Source organism: Salmo salar, chromosome 07, assembly GCF_965601325.2.
Source record: "Salmo salar chromosome 07, fSalSal1, whole genome shotgun sequence".
Taxonomy (NCBI): Eukaryota; Metazoa; Chordata; class Actinopteri; order Salmoniformes; family Salmonidae; genus Salmo; species Salmo salar.
Window position 1 is genome coordinate 67,580,548 of NC_138297.1, and position 17,470 is coordinate 67,598,017.

The 17,470-nt window shown below is 40.8% G+C and overlaps 1 protein-coding gene across 1 annotated transcript; it reads right to left on the bottom strand.

Annotated features, from left to right (window-relative positions):
* Window positions 1-3,601: 3,601 nt before the first annotated feature.
* On the bottom strand, window positions 3,602-14,514 carry LOC106609802 (tetraspanin-8). Its single transcript, XM_045722418.2, has 8 exons — window positions 14,331-14,514; window positions 13,234-13,296; window positions 12,937-13,053; window positions 11,675-11,749; window positions 7,152-7,214; window positions 5,074-5,112; window positions 4,630-4,692; window positions 3,602-4,180 (listed from the first exon to the last, which is right to left on the bottom strand). The coding sequence occupies exons 1-8, from the start codon at window positions 14,385-14,387 to the stop codon at window positions 4,082-4,084; spliced, it is 576 nt and encodes a 191-aa protein (XP_045578374.2). The 5' UTR covers window positions 14,388-14,514; the 3' UTR covers window positions 3,602-4,081.
* Window positions 14,515-17,470: the final 2,956 nt, after the last annotated feature.

Consider the following 17,470-nt stretch of genomic DNA (forward strand, 5'->3'; position numbering starts at 1 on the left):
TCAAAACCCAGCAACTGTGTCATCGAACCTATAGCGCTAACACCTACGCTTAGATTGACCATTGCGTTAGGGTTCTGAAATTGAGCACTAAATCACTGATTCAATATGGTGGATTTGATCCATGTGAAGTGAGGGAGAACAATGGTGTTTTTCTACGGTACAAGTCCAGCACTCACTGTGAAGACCACATGGCAAATATAGATGCTCCTCACAATATTCATGTAAATCTTCACAACTAGATCAAGACAAGGCTGAAATAATACCAACAAAGGAATTACAAAAATGAATAATAACACCAACAGCTCTATGTATAGCTGTTAAATTAGAATAACTAGACTACTGTATGTACAGGAAAACCAATACTCACTTGTTTGTACACATAGCCATACTGTATATAGGGAGAAAATACATGCATTTCAGTGTTCAGTCCATACAAGTATAAAGTGAATGTACAGACAGTCCTAGTGTAATTTCTGTACATGTAAGACCCAGTCTGACCTCAGTAAGAACACAGGACTCTAGTCAGAGAGGATAGCATTTAGAACCCCAATCTTCATACACGTTGACCAATCCACAGCATCCCCCCTGTTCAGACGAGTGAAACAAGACAAACGGCAAGGCAATACACGTTTCATTAAATATTTAACAGAAGTATTTGAAAAGTACTTTCAGGAGAACTTTTCAGTTTTTCTGATTGTTTGCTGTTGATTAAAGTGAAACATTTAATTACATGGCTGTGGACGGTTTGTTAAGATCTAGTTTAGACCAGTTTAACTGATCATATAAAACCACATCCTGTTAGAAAATAACTTACAATGGTTTGCAGTACCGTCAGTCCTACCAGATCTCTTCCATTTGTGTGCAATGGGATGTACTCTTCATACAAGGCTTTTATATTTGGAAGCTGAGGATTTTTAGGAAGGAGAGATGGGACACAGAATTAAATAAATACCAACATTGTTTTTAAATATTTGTTTAATAAAAATGTTATGGCCTAACTTGTAATTCTGTCCTACCTGTGGTGGAAGGTAGTAGGCCAGAAACCTGAGTCCAATGCATCCAAGACAAGATCCAACAGAATACTACATCACCACATGTAACGACCGTCGTTACGAATGGACCAAGGCGCAGCGGGAATGTGGATACTCATGTTTATTGATGAGAAACAAGTAGAGCATCCACATGAAAACCAACAAAACAATACTCACGACAGCAACAGTGTGACAGGCTAAACAAGCAGTGATCACAAACAACTACCCACAACCCCAAAGAAAAACACACACTCCTATATAGGACTCCCAATCAAAGGCAACTCAACACACCTGCCTTCAATTGGGAGTCCAATCACCCACACAACATTTAACAAACACAAACCACCTGCCACATCCTGACCACAACTGATACACTACCTCCCTCTGCTGGTCAGGACGTGACACCACATGAATATAGTAAATAATAAACATTATATTGGGGGAAATACACTGTACTAAGTGATACAGTATACTTAACTTGGTCTTAGTAATAAACGGATCAAATAATAAAGTATTTCATTTGTTGACATTACCAATGAAATTTGGGCTTTATTAAAGGGGATATCTGGGATTGATAAACCAGATTTTGGACTTTCAAATTAATGATATGTAGCTATTTATTCTTGAAGAATGTAATTTATAAAGGCCTCAGGAGCGTAGTTCAACCATCTTAGGGTTTGAGTGTGGTTACATTTTTCAAGCCCCATCCCTCAGCGGTTTACAAAATAGCAGAAGGATGATGGCAATGTTTGAATCCCAGATTGCCCCTTTAAGAACTGAACGTACCATGATCAGGAAGTTCTTGTTCTTCTTACGAGCTCCATGCAGACCCGTGATGCCAAGGAGAAAGGAGACCACACCTGCTGTGAAGATAGTCCATCTGACTGGAGACAGACGTTCATCTAGGTCCTTCACCATTAACACACACCCATCTGACTGGAGACAGACGTTCATCTAGGTCCTTCAACATTAACACACAGTGAAATCAACAGTTGTAGTTTGTTACAATACAGTTAATACAAGATTAAAATATCAGGTTAGAAAATGTTGCTTACATTTTCACTGCTGCAAGACATCCAAAGGGTGACAATGAAACCCATGCCATCAATCTGAAGGACATTCTGGGAGAATAACTATTATAAAATAAATATATTCAAAATATTGGACACCACTTTTAGATTTAAAAAAAAAGTATCCGTTATAGATTGATTAAAATAAATACAATAACATATTAAAGTGTTGCATTACCAGTTGTAGGATTGTGAAGAAAAGCAGCCAGCCTCAAGCAGAGCAGGAACAACACATGTTGTAGCTCTGGTCTCACCTCTGACTCGCTCTCTGAGAGAATGTGCATTGAAAGAAGAACTCTGGGTTTTATGTCATTTCCTGTAACTGACAGGTGTCTTGACAGTGATTTTACTGAGTTCCTCAGACATCAGGATGGTATTCATTGGTGCAAATCATAGAAAAAACTAAAGTGTTTTTTTATTGGACAGGTTCAGTTAGTCCCTCCCAGGTTGTTATCTGTCTTCAGTTTGGTGCATAACGAATACAACCCTGGACTGTTCCTGATTCATAAGGTTGTGTTACAGTCCATGACCCCACAAAGGCATACAAAATACAGATGGATTCTATACAGGTTATATGGGTAGAGGAATCAACACAATGTAAAAGGGAGCTGGGCCCATATTCATAAAGCCTCTGAGTAGGAGTGCTGACCTAGGATCAGATCTCCCCCCACCGTCCATGTAATCTGACCTAGGATCAGATCTCCCCCCACCGTCTATGTAATTGGACCTAGGATCAGATCTCCCCCCACCGTCCATGTAATCGGACCTAGGATCAGATCTCCCCCCCACCGTCCATGTAATCGGACCTAGGATCAGATCTCCCACCACCATCCATGTAATCGGACCTAGGATCAGATCTCCCACCACCATCCATGTAATCGGACCTAGGATCAGATCTCCCACCACCGTCCATGTAATCTGATCTATTACAAAACTGAACCTAGATCAGCCCTCCTACTCTGAGGCTTTATGAATATGGGACCGGATTTCTTAATGAGTCTGAGCTGGAAAAAAGTGTTTAAGTAATGAGTCAAAGTTGTTCTCTGAAGAGGCGGGCTGGAGGCAGGGAAGCAAATGAGGCAACCAAGTGAATTACTACTTCTTTATTTCTGATGTGACTCAAAAAGGGGAACAGCCATAAAGACTTTGGTCACAGGCCTTGAACAGAAGACATTCTGACATGTACTGCAGTCATTATACAACTCAAATATATAACAGGTAAATGTATATACAGCGTGATCAATATTACTGTCAGACTTTAATATCTACCAGATGATAGCAATAAAATGGGAAAATTTGTAAACATTTTAGCATGAATAATACCAAGTTCAGTGTATGGACAGCAAAGCCCTCTAATTCAGAGAGAGACGTAGAACAGTAGACAATGAAACAGAGCTCCCTTAAAAAAAAATACACAAATTCATTTTCAATGAGATATGGATCAATCAACTTCACAAGTGAAGAAACTGCCGTAATTTAAAAAGATCTGAAACCCAAATAAGAGCATCGTTTGATGCAGGTATATGATCGAGAAACGCATGATGCAATGCGGTCCATAGTGATGTTCAGCAGGTTGGGGGTCCATTCCATTTCCAGTCCAGTCAATTCACAAAGCAGACCTAATTCCATTCCACATGTTCCTCATTGAAGAGAATTGGAATTTCAGTGTACTTCCTGAATTGACTGGATTTGAACCCCAACCCTGACCTTCAGTATAAAGTACATGTTGAATGCATGCTGTATGGGATATGTCAAAGTCAGTTTTTGATTAAGTCATGATTGGGGTCAATTTGAATTGAAGTCAGTCAATTGAGGAAGTGAATTGTATTTAACATTGCTAATGTAAAAACTTGGAATAAATAACTTCTGCTTTTCAGTTTGAGAAATCATTGAAAATAGATCCTGTTTTTTTCAATTATTGTATTGGAATTTCAGTTGACTTCCTGAATTGATGACTTCCAATTCAACTTGACCACAACCCTAGATCAAGTGTATCACGTGTTGCTGCATTAGAGCAGTGTTGGCGTCCCTCTTCCCAATCTGGCTGTACAGGGTCATGATGAAGGACATTCGAAAGAGCTGAAACACAAAAAAAAGGTACGTCACAACCCATTCACTACCAGGCTATAGCCCAGGCCCACATCAGTTTGTGGTGTCTAGCCTGGTTCAGATCCATTTGTACAGTCTTGCCAACAGGTTGTTAATTGGCAATGACAAACAGCCATCGGCGTCGCCAAGAAGGTGCCAACAGATCTGGGACCAGGATACATTCACTTAGTATTGAACAGTGAATTGCACATATCCATCTTAATGCCAATGACAACAGCCATAAAGTAAGAGTTAGTGAAGATGAAACAGACCAGTACTGAACAGTGACTAGAACAATAAAAATGTATTCCATTTCTATGACCAGTACTGAACAGTGACTAGAACAATAAAAATGTATTCCATTTCTATGACCAGTACAGTGCATAATATAATGTATTAATAGAGTCTTTGTTATAGAAATTGGACTTTTGGATTCTTACTATCAAGACTGCGATACTAAAAGCAGTCCCAGGCACGATCTTCTTGGAAATCTTGACACAAGGCTGCAGTGGACAAAGCAAACAGTCAACACTAGTGAACACCAGGTCAAGTTAATTGTATGAAGACGCTACTTGGAGGTTCATGGCTGTATCATCCTGGAACCCTCTATGGTTTCATGTGGCTGTAGATCAGTTCCCTGTACAGGTTCTGTTTATAGGACTTTGATGTAGAGTAGTGGAATGTAGTGTAATGGTAGTGGTAGTGTACTGGTACTGTAATGTAGTGGTAATGTAAAGTAGTGGTAATATAGCGGTAATGCAGTGTAGCGGTAGTGGCAGTGTAGTGTACGTTCATTGATTTGTTTCCTTTATACCATGTAAAGCCATCTTCCTTGAAAACCATTTTCTAAATAGTATTTTAATAATAAGTGATTCTCTGCTTACCGTTGAGTACCCTTTTCGTCCTCCTGCATTTTTGCACATCTGCAACCAACAATTATTCACAAATTCAAGACAGGACCATCATATCTGCGTCCCAAATTGCACCCTATTCCCTTTGTAGTGCACTACTTTGGACCAAAGCCCTACGGTCCTGCTCAAAAGCAGGTCACTATACGGAATTGGTGCCGTTTGTGGCACATCCTATGTCCAGGTGATTCATCTCGGTACCTCCCATAGAGATGGATAGAAGACTCTAGTGACCTAAAGCATGAGTGGCGCAATTGAGATCTCCATTTAGAATTGGGGGGGGGGGGGGACTTTCAAATGCATTGGCTGATCCCTCCTGATGGCCCTGTTGGAGTCATGTCCAACCAGGTCATCAGCCAGTTAATTTTACTTGTGAGGAAGAAAGTGTACTACTTCAAAATGGCGAGTACTTCAACGGCATTGCCTGTGTGTTCAGACACCATAATTGGACATAGAGAATGATGTATAAAGAAAATCTATGGTACGTACAGTGGGGGAAAAGAAATGATCAGTCTCTAATTTTAATAGTAGGTTTATTTGAACAGTGAGAGACGGAATAACAACAAAAAAATCCAGAAAAACAAATCTCAAAAATGTAATAAAATGATTTGCATTTTAATGAGGGAAATAAGTATTTGACCCCTCTGCAAAACATGACTTAGTACTTGGTGGCAAAACCCTTGTTGGCAATCACAGAGGTCAGACGTTTCTTGTAGTTGGCCACCAGGTTTGCACACATCTCAGGAGGGATTTTGTCCCACTCCTCTTTGCAGATCTTCTCCAAGTCATTAAAGTTTCGAGGCTGACGTTTGGCAACTCGAACCTTCAGCTCCCTCCACATATGTTCTATGGGATTAAGGTCTGGAGACTGGCTAGGCCACTGCAGGACCTTAATGTGCTTCTTCTTGAGCCACTCCTTTGTTGCCTTGGCCGTGTGTTTTGGGTCATTGTCATGCTGGAATACCCATCCACGACCCATTTTCAATAACCTGGCTGAGGGAAGGAGGTTTGCATCCAAGATTTGACGGTACATGGCCCCGTCCATCGTCCCTTTGATGCGGTGAAGTTGTCCTGTCCCCTTAGCAGAAAAACACCCCGAAAGCATAATGTTTCCACCTCCATGTTTGATGGTGGAGATGGTGTTCTTGGGGTCATAGGCAGCATTCCTCCTCCTCCAAACACGGCGAGTTGAGTTGATGTCAAAGAGCTCCATTTTGGTCTCATCTGACCACAACACTTTCACCAGTTGTCCTCTGAGTCATTAAGATGTTAATTGGCAGACTTCAGACGGGCCTGTATATGTATTCTTGAGCAGGGGGACCTTGCGGGCGCTGCAGGATTTCAGTCCTTCACGGCGTAGTGTGTTACCAATTGTCAATTGTTTTCTTGGTGACTATGGTCTCAGCTGCCTTGAGATCATTGACAAGATCCTCCCGTGTAGTTCTGGGCTGATTCCTCACCGTTCTCATGATCATTGCAATTCCACGAGGTGAGATCTTGCATGGAGCCCCAGGTCGAGGGATATTGACAGTTCTATTGTATTTCTTCCATTTGTGAAAAATGCATCAAATGTTGTCACCTTCTCACCATGCTGCTTGGCAATGGTCTTGTAGCCCATTCCAGCCTTGTGTAGGTCTACAATCTTGTCTCTGACATCCTTGGAGAGCTCTTTGGTCTTGGCCATGGTGGAGAGTTTGGAATCTGATTGATTGATTGCTTCTGTGGACATTTGTCTTTTTTACAGTTAACAAGCTGCGGTTAGGAGCACTCCCTTTAAGAGTGTGCTCCTAATCTCAGCTCATTACCTGTATAAAAGACACCTGGGAGCCAGAAATCTTTCTGATTGAGAGGGGGTCAAATACTTATTTCCCTCATTAAAATGCGAATCAATTTATAACATTTTTGACATGTGTTTTTCTGGATATTTTTGTGGTTATTCTGTCTCTCACTGTTCAAATAAACCTACCATTAAAATTATAGACTGATCCTTTCTTTGTCAGTGGGCAAACGTACAAAATCAGCAGGGGATCAAATACTTTTTTCCCCCACTGTACCTTCACTTCATATTTCTCGTCCTCCGGTGGTAGCTGCTCCGTCAGTCTCCCGTCCTCCAACACCTGAGACAGGAAGAGGCAATTTACAATTTACTGAAACTAATTGTATTGCTTTTTTCCTAATAATAATGTAAAATTAACATCTGTACAGAAAGACTCATGTGAAGGCCAAAATACAGAGGAGGAACTTTTTGATGCAATCAAAGCCTTTAAGGCTGGGAAAACTCCAGGGCTGGATGGCATACCAGTGGAAGTATACGAAAGTTTTTTTTGATATACTCAGAGGATCGTTATTAGCATGTTTTAACCACACCTATATAAATGGTAGATTATCAGATATGCAACAAGAAGGTCTGATATCATTATTACTGGAACAGGACCCAAGCAGTATATATAAAGATCCATTCCATTTAAAAAATTGGATGCCTCTTACACTTCAGTGTTGTGATGCAAAAATCCTAGCAAAATGTTTGGCGCGTAGAATTAAAAAAGTATTGTCAGATATTATTCATCCTAATCAGACAGGTTTTTTACATGGACAATACATTGGAAATAATATACTGCTCCAAAAAATAAAGGCAACACTAAAATAACACATCCTAGATCTGAATGAATGAAATAATCTTATTAACCTGTTAGGGCTAGGGGGCAGTATTGACACAGCCGGATAAAAAACGTACCCGATTTAATCTGGTTACTACTCCTGCCCAGTAACTAGAATATGCATATAATTAATGGCTTTGGATAGAAAACACCCTAAAGTTTCTAAAACTGTTTGAATGGTGTCTGTGAGTATAACAGAACTCAAATGGCAGGCCAAAACCTGAGAAGATTCCATGCAGGAAGTGGCCTGTCTGAGAAGTTGTGTTTCATCTTGGCTCTTTTTATTGAAGACTGAGGATCTTTGCTCTAACGTGACACTTCCTACGGCTCCCATAGGCTCTCAGAGCCCGGGAAAAAGCTGAACGATATCGAGGCAGCCTCTGGCTGAAACACATTATCGCTTTTGGCAAGTGGCCGATCAGACTACTATGGGCTTAGGCGCGTGCCCGAGTCGACCGAATGCTTTATTTTCTTTCGTCTGTTTACCTAAACGCAGATTCCCGGTCGGAATATTATCGCTTTTTTATGAGAAAAATGGCATAAAAATTGATTTTAAACAGCGGTTGACATGCTTCGAAGTACGGTAATGGAATATTTAGAAATTGTTTGTTACGAATTGCGCCATGCTCGTCACCCTTATTTACCCTTTCGGATAGTGTCTTGAACGCACGAACAAAACGCTGCTGTTTGGATATAACTATGGATTATTTTGAACCAAACCAACATTTGTTATTGAAGTAGAAGTCCTGGGAGTGCATTCTGACGAAGACAGCAAAGGTAATAACATTTTTCTTATAGTAAATCTGACTTTGGTGAGTGCTAAATTTGCTGGGTGTCTAAATATCTAGCCCTGTGATGCCGGGCTATCTACTGAGAATATTGCAAAATGTGGTTTCACCGAAAAGCTATTTTAAAAATCGGACATATCGAGTGCATAGAGGAGTTCTGTATCTATAATTCTTAAAATAATTGTTCTGCTTTTTGTGAACGTTTATCGTGAGTAATTTAGTAAATTCACCGGCAGTGTTCGGTGGGAATGCTAGTCACATGCTAGTCACATGCTAATGTAAAAAGCTGGTTTTTGATATAAATATGAACTTGATTGAACAAAACATGCATGTATTGTATAACATAATGTCCTAGGGTTGTCATCTGATGAAGAACATCAAAGGTTAGTGCTGCATTTAGCTGTGGTTTGGGTTTATGTGACATTATATGCTAGCTTGAAAAATGGGTGTCTGATTATTTCTGGCTGGGTACTCTGCTGACATAATCTAATGTTTTGCTTTCGTTGTAAAGCCTTTTTGAAATCGGACAGTGTGGTTAGATTAACGAGAGTCTTGTCTTTAAAATGGTGTAAAATAGTCATATGTTTGAAAAATTGAAGTTTTTGCATTTTTGAGGTTTTTGAATAACGCGCCACGGGATTACACTGGCTGTTACGTAGGTGGGACGATTTGGTGCCACCTACCCTAGAGAGGTTAAATACTTTTTTCTTTACATAGTTGAATGTGCTGACAACAAAATCACACAAAAATAATCAATGGATTATTTATCAACCCATGGAGGTCTGGATTTGGAGTCACACTCAAAATTAAAGTGGAAAACCACACTACAGGCTGATCCAACTTTGATGTAATGTCCTTAAAACAAGTCAAAATGAGGCTCAGTAGTGTGTGTGGCCTCCATGTGCCTGTATGACCTCCCTACAACGCCTGGGCATGCTCCTGATGAGGTGGCGGATGGTCTCCTGAGGGATCTCCTCCCAGACCTGGACTAAAGCATCCGCCAACTCCTGGACAGTCTGTGGTGCAATGTGGCGTTGGTGGATGGAGCGAGACATGATGTCCCAGATGTGCTCAATTGGATTCAGGTCTGGGGAACGGGCGGGCCAGTCCATAGCATCAATGCCTTCCTCTTGCAGGAACTGCTGACACACTCCAGCCACATGCGGTCTAGCATTGTCTTGCATTAGGAGGAACCCAGGGCCAACTGCACCAGCATATGGTCTCACAAGGGGTCTGAGGATCTCATCTCGGTACCTAATGGCAGTCAGGCTACCTCTGGCGAGCACATGGAGGGCTGTGCGGCCCCCCAAAGAAATGCCACCCCACACCATGACTGACCCACCGCCAAACCGGTCATGCTGGAGGATGTTGCAGGCAGCAGAACGTTCTCCACGGCGTCTCCAGACTCTGTCACGTCTGTCACATGTACTCAGTGTGAACCTGCTTTCATCACAGGGCGCCAGTGGCGAATTTGCCAATCTTGGTGTTCTCTGGCAAATGCCAAACGTCCTGCACGGTGTTGGGCTGTAAGCACAACCCCCACCTGTGGACGTCGGGCCATCATACCACCCTCATGGAGTCAGTTTCTGACCGTTTGAGCAGACACATTTGTGGCCTGCTGGAGGTCATTTTGCAGGGCTCTGGCAGTGCTCCTCCTGCTCCTCCTTGCACAAAGGCGGAGGTAGCGGTCCTGCTGCTGGGTTGTTGCCCTCCTACGGCCTCCTCCACGTCTCCTGATGTACTGGCCTGTCTCCTGGTAGCGCCTCCATGCTCTGGACACTACGCTGACAGGCACAGCAAACCTTCTTGCCACAGCTCACATTGATGTGCCATCCTGGATGAGCTGCACTACCTGAGCCACTTGTGTGGGTTGTAGACTCCGTCTCATGCTACCACTAGAGTGAAAGCACCGCCAGCATTCAAAAGTGACCAAAACATCAGCCAGGAAGCATAGGAAATGAGAAGTGGTCTCTGGTCACCACCTGCAGAACCACTCCTTTATTGGGGGTGTCTTGCTAATTGCCTATAATTTCCATCTGTTGTCTATTCCATTTGCACAATAGCATGTGAAATGTATTGTCAATCAGTGTTGCTTCCTAAGTGGACAGTTTGATTTCACAGAAGTGTGATTGACTTGGAGTTACATTGTGTTGTTTAAGTGTTCCCTTTATTTTTTGGAGCAGTGTATAAGACAAGTACTGGAAACAATAGAATACTATGAAATATCGGGGACACCAGGCCTGGTTTTCATAGCTGATTTTAAAAAGGCTTTTGATAAAGTACGACTGGAGTTTATATATAAATGCCTAGAATATATCAATTTTGGGGAATCACTTATAAAATGGGTTAAAGTTATGTATAGTTACCCTAGGTGTAAAATAGTAAATAATGGCTACATCTCAGAAAGTTTTAAACTATCTAGAGGAGTAAAACAAGGTTGTCCACTATCGGCATATCGACTTATTACGGTTATTACTGCCATCAAAATGTTAGCTGTTAAAATTAGATCAAACAATAATATTAAGGGATTAAAAACTAAGGTGTCATTGTATACTGATGATTCATGTTTTCTTTTAAAACCACAATTAGAATCTCTCCACGGCCTCATAGACGATCTAGATACTTTTGCTATGCTCTCTGGATTAAAACCAAATTATGATGTGTACTATATTACATATTGGATCACAAACATAATTCAAATTGTACATTACCATGTAGTTTACCAATTAAATGGTCTGACGGAGATGTGGACATACTCAGTATATATTTTTATAGGAAGTTAGAAAAATAGATAAGATCTTGCTACCATGGAAAGGAAAATACCTGTCTATTTGTGGAAAAATCACCCTGATTAACTCTTTAGTCATATCACAGTTTACCTATTTGTTTATGGTTTTGCCTACACCTAGTGACCTGCTTTTTAAATTATATGAACAAAAAATATTCAATTTTATTTGGAATGGCAAGCCAGACAAAATTTAAAGGGCCTATTTATATAACAAATATGAATTCGTAAGGCAGAAATGATTAAATATTAAACCATTAGACCTCTCACTAAAGGCATTGGTTCAATGTAATTTCATTGACATGTGGAAACAACGTTGATTCAACCAGTAAGGGTTTCCTCCTTACCACCTTCTCTCTGACAACTCCCAGGATTCCGGCGATCAACAGGAGGATGAAGATGTGGAGCAGCCCGATGAAGAACTGAAAGAAAACAAACGCTCACATGATATGCCCACCACATGTTATTTGTCCAGTTAGTCCCATTGAGGCCAGGGAACAGTTACTTGGATTTAACATATCAGATTAAAGTGTTAGAATTGGGTTTTTCAAAACTGAATTTATACTCTGATCCTTCATATAAGGATTTGGTAAACCAATATCACCTTTAAAAAAAAATCAGGATTCAAATGTAGTGATGAGGCTATTTTTGATAGCGAAATAATATTTACACATTTTGTGTTACAGCCTGAATTCAAAATGGATTAAATAGATCCCCCACCCATTTATGCACAATACGGCATAATGGCAAAGTAAAAAATGTTAAAACATTTGCACATTTATTGAAAATGAAACACAGAAATCACATGTATCCACCCCCTCCCGCCAATGTATACTTTCTGAGGCACCTTATAAGGGATTTGCAGGCTCCATTTAAAATTTGACTTATTTTAATTCATGTAGTTTACTCATCTCTCTGTCCCTGTAATAGTGAAGTAGTACCCCAAGCTGTCAATTAGATGGTGAGATGTGGGCCAGTTCAATGCACTGAAAATCTGTATTCTGTGATCTTGATATTTTGGCATCTGGATCAGAATGATCCTATCCAATTATTTTCTGGAGGGAAAAAAATGGCCGAAAAACAGCCAGATGGATCTGATCCTGGATAGCAGAAAAGCCGGTTACAGATTCTGGATTATTGTGATCAAGTCTAAAAATTTTGAAAAACTGGCCATAGAAGTCTATTCCGATGTGTGACCTGGGAAACCATTAGATTCACCAAAAGCCTTATCATCATATACTTGTAATTGTCACTCTTGCAAAAGAGATGCCATCTCTGACATGTATAAAAAGGTTAAATAAATGATTGTGTGCAGGTACAGTGCCTTTACATATTCCACACTAACATCTACATACAACACCCCATAATGACAAAAAGAAAACAGGTTTAGAATTTTTTGCTCATTTATAAAAAAAATCGAATCTTATTTACATATGTGTTCATACTTTTTGAATGCACTGCATATGAAGAGACTGGTTTGGTTAGAACCTAGAACCGCTTCAGGGGTTGGTTATTGGGACAGCATTATCCTATGCAGTGTACAATAATGTAACATTTTAAATGTAAAATGTAAGGGTTGGCCATTATAATGGAGTGTGTTTCCCCTCACCAGAATGAGCATGCATCGGTTTTCCTTAATGTCTCCACAGCAGCCCAGGATGCCCAGTACCATGATGATGACACCAGCAGCTATCAGCAGGTCAATTGGCACTTCCTCATCCATTATCTGAGGTAGGGGGACAGACAGTTACTCAGTCATTTTACATGTAGATATGTGCTAAATAGGTTTATATGACTGGATCCATTTGTTTCAAGGTGATGGGTATACATTTGCTATTTTTACTCTGTAAAGACGGCTTTTGATGGTGTTGGCATTAATTTAGTGTCACACTGGACATTTCCTTACCATGTTTCCATTCATGCTCACTTTGAGGTAGATGGAGACACCAAGAATGATGCAGCCACTGATCTGGAAAACAAAATGAGATGAAATGAATGCTTTATCTAGAATCAACTTAAGAAAGTTGTGCGTTTCATTGTCACTGGGATTGAAGGAACAGGTCTTGTTGCATAACAACAACATGAATGTGGATTCATTTCAAAGAATCACAACACACTAGTTACATCAGGTGGCAACTCTGAGGAACTACAGTTGAACCACCACAATGGAGGAGATACAGCATCATCCAGCCCCCACATGAAGATATCTTTACTGGGTTAACAGTGGACTCTAGACCACATGGGAAATCCAGAGGGGAGAGGATGCGAGGAATCCAGGAAATTAAATAGAGAATCTCCCGTGGTCTAAGAACTGATAGTGACAGGTTACACACATTGAATATTTGATTGAAAAAACTTTGCCGAAGGCAATAAGAATGAATGCTCATTATTTAGAGAGATAACAGCGTATACCCACATTTTTATGTTGAAGACGTTCTGTGATGACTGGACTATGAATTTGATGATTATTTTGGCTTTCAAACAGTTGAAAGATTCCCTTCAATATTAAAAAAAATTACTTTGAGATTCTGATTGAGATTAAGTCCAAATATGAGTCCACATATCCACACAGCCCCCCCCCCCCCCCCCCCCCCCCCATGTGGCCTGGAGTGGCATGCCCATGCAGTAAAGGTTGTGGCAATTTTTCATGTTGCAAAACATTTAGCTATGGAGTGCACTAATGAATAAAACCCCTGGAACTGAGAAGGCTTGTTAAGCTATCATCGAAAAGACAACACCTTCCAGAGTCAGAGTCAAAGGCTTAATGAAAGTTAGTCATGTGATAATCACACATTGTTACCATAGACATTTGAATGTCATCTCATTTCCATAGCAGACATGTAAATAGCTTTTAAATTGATTACTATGAGTACTAGGTTACTAGTTGATCACTAAACTAACAAACACATCACTAACTACACACACATTTATGATTCAAAATCTACATCAAACCAATCAAGGACACGATGGTTAAAGTAAAACATGTAGGTTAATAGGACTCACCCAGTACATTAGATTGAAGAGGAAGAGCAAGTACTTGATACACTTATTCACAGCCATCTTCTAACCTTCCAACAGCCAGGCAAGATGTGATGTGACAGACCAATGTTAAGTTAATCCCTATTCCTCTGTTCCTGGTGTTGCCCGTGTGTGTGAGGGTTCTTTCACAAGCCCGTATTTAAAAGCTGTGGGTGTGGTTACTGACTACTCAGTCCAGTCCAGGCACCAACAGTCTCCTACCAGTCCCCTCTCTCTAGCCCGTATTTAAAAGCTGTGGGTGTGGTTACTGACTACTCAGTCCAGTCCAGGCACCAACAGTCTCCTACCAGTCCCCTCTCTCTAGCCCGTATTTAAAAGCTGTGGGTGTGGTTACTGACTACTCAGTCCAGTCCAGGCACCAACAGTCTCCTACCAGTCCCCTCTCTCTAGCCCGTATTTAAAAGCTGTGGGTGTGGTTACTGACTACTCAGTCCAGTCCAGGCACCAACAGTCTCCTACCAGTCCCCTCTCTCTAGCCCGTATTTAAAAGCTGTGGGTGTGGTTACTGACTACTCAGTCCAGTCCAGGCACCAACAGTCTCCTACCAGTCCCCTCTCTCTAGCCCGTATTTAAAAGCTGTGGGTGTGGTTACTGACTACTCAGTCCAGTCCAGGCACCAACAGTCTCCTACATAAAGACCCCACAGCAAACACCCTCCTCTGAAAGCCTGACTCAGAGCACAGGGTGAAACTGTGGCAGACTGACTGCCAAAACATAGACTATGCAAACTACAACACCACCAGCTATTGTTTGTAATGAATGTTTTTACTATTTTTGTACATAATGTTGCCACTACCGTCTCTTATGACCGAAAATAACTTCTTGACATCAGGACTGTGATAACTCACCACGGACTAGCAGAATCCTTTTTCTTCTTTCACGACTCTGATGAGCCCAAGGGGAGGATATACTGTTCCCTCAAGAACAGGCCCCGACCCAAGTGATCTGCGCGAAGAGGAGGCGGAGAAAGGGAGGCCGGAGGGCGGGCTGCCATCTGAGGAGACGGAGGCGCTCGAATAAACCCCCACTCCCCTCAATTCTGCTCGCAAACATGCAATCTTTGGACAATAAATGGACGAGTTATTAGGAAGATTTAACTACCCATGGGACATTGAAAACTGTAACATCTTATGCTTCACGGAGTCGTGGCTGAACGACGACACTATCAACATACAGCTGGCTGGTTGTACGATGTACCAGCAGGATAGAACAGTGGCGTCTGGTAATACAAGGGGCGGCAGTCTATGTATTTTTGTAAACAACAGCTGGTGCACAATATCCTGTTGGGGCTAGGGGGCAGTATTGAGAATTTTGAAAAAAATATGTGCCCATTTTTAACTGCCTCCTACACCAACTCAGAAGCTAGGATATGCATATTATTACCAGATTTGGATAGAAAACACTCTGAATTTTCTAAAACTGTTTGAATGGTGTCTGTAAGTATAACAAAACTCATATGACAGGCAAAAACCTGAGAAAAACAAAATAATTTTGTGGCTGTACTATTTTTTCGAGTCATTGTTAATAGATCACACAGTGAGAAAGGATTCATTTCGCACTTCCTACGGCTTCCACTAGATGTCAACGATCTTTATAAAGTTGTTTGAAGCGTCTATGATGAACAGAGACCGGATGACAAGGAAGAGAAGTTGACCTCCCTGGGATGTCGTCACTTCATTATTGGCTGCACCTGCGCAATCATGTTATGCGAGACATTTTTCAAAAACGTTTTTCAAGACACAGGAGAGGTCGGGTTGAAACATTACTGATGTTTCACGTTAAAAATGGCTCTAAAGATTGATGCTAAACAACGTTTGACATGTTTGAACGAACGTAAATAGATTATTTTTTTAACTTTTCGCCGTGACTCCCCCCCCCCCGCGCTACTTTTTAGTAGCCTACCGAAGCGCTAACAACTTGGAGTTATTTGGACATCAATTATGAACTTTGTTGAAAGAAACCACATTTGTTGTGGACCTGGGAATCCTGGAAGTGCCAATGGATGAAGATAATCAAAGGTAAGGGATTATTGCCAATAGTAATTTTGATATTACATGGTTACAAGATGGTGCTAACCTGTATAGCCTAGCCTATTGTTCTTAGCACAGCACCCGGTTTATTGCAAATTGTGATTTCCCAGTAAAGTTATTTTGAAATCTGGCAATGCAGTAGCATTTACGAAATGTTAAACTATAATTATTTGAATGACAATATTATAATTTACCAATGTTTTCGAATAGTAATTTTGTAAATTGTAACGTTGTTCACCGGAAGCATTTGAGATAAAAATGAAATCTGAATTTCACCGCTACTGTAAAATGCTGTTTTTGGATATAAATATGAACTTGATGGAACAAAAGATGCATGTATTGTATAACATAATGTCCTAGGAGTGTCATCTGAGGAAGATTGTCAAAGGTTACTGCATAATTTTAGCTGGTTTTAGCTTTTGGTGACGCCTGTCTTTGAATTGACAAAACATTACACACAGCTATTTTCAATGTACTCTCCTAACATAACCTAACTTTATGCTTTCTCCGTAAAGCCTCTTTGAAATTGGACAATGTGGTTGGATTTAGGAGATGTTTATCTTTCAAATGGTGAGAAATAGTTGATTGTTTGAGAAATTGAAATTATTAGATTCTTGCAGTTTTGAATTTCCCGCCATGGTCTCTTGACAATGAATCCCATTACCGGGCAGGGATCCCCAAGAGGATATCTAAGGAAGTCTCGAGCCATTGCTCGCCTGAGGTAGAGTGTCTCATGATAAGCTGCAGACCACATTACCTACCGAGAGAGTTCTCATCTATATTCTTTGTAGCTGTTTACATACCACCACAGTCAGAGGCTGGCACTAAGATAGCATTGAATGAGCTGTATTCTGCCATAAGAGAACAAGAAAACGCTCACCCAGAGGTGGCGCTCATAGTAGCCTGGGACTTTAATGCAGGGAAACTAAAATCAGATTTACCTAATTTATATCAACAAGTTAAATGTGCAACCAGAGGAAAAATAACTCTAGACCACCTATACTCCACACACAGAGATGCATACAAATCTCTCTCTCACCCTCCATTTGGCAATTCTGACCCTAATTCTATCCT

Excerpts from the sequence above, each read along its gene's own strand:
- LOC106609802 (XM_045722418.2), bottom strand. The coding sequence starts at position 14,387 with ATGGCTGTGAATAAGTGTATCAAGTACTTGCTCTTCCTCTTCAATCTA. Across the intron at positions 11,750-12,936 it reads ACCGATGCATGCTCATTCTG|TTCTTCATCGGGCTGCTCCA; the intron begins GTGAGGGGAAAC and ends GTTTTCTTTCAG. Across the intron at positions 4,693-5,073 it reads GACGAAAAGGGTACTCAACG|CCTTGTGTCAAGATTTCCAA; the intron begins GTAAGCAGAGAA and ends TGTCCACTGCAG.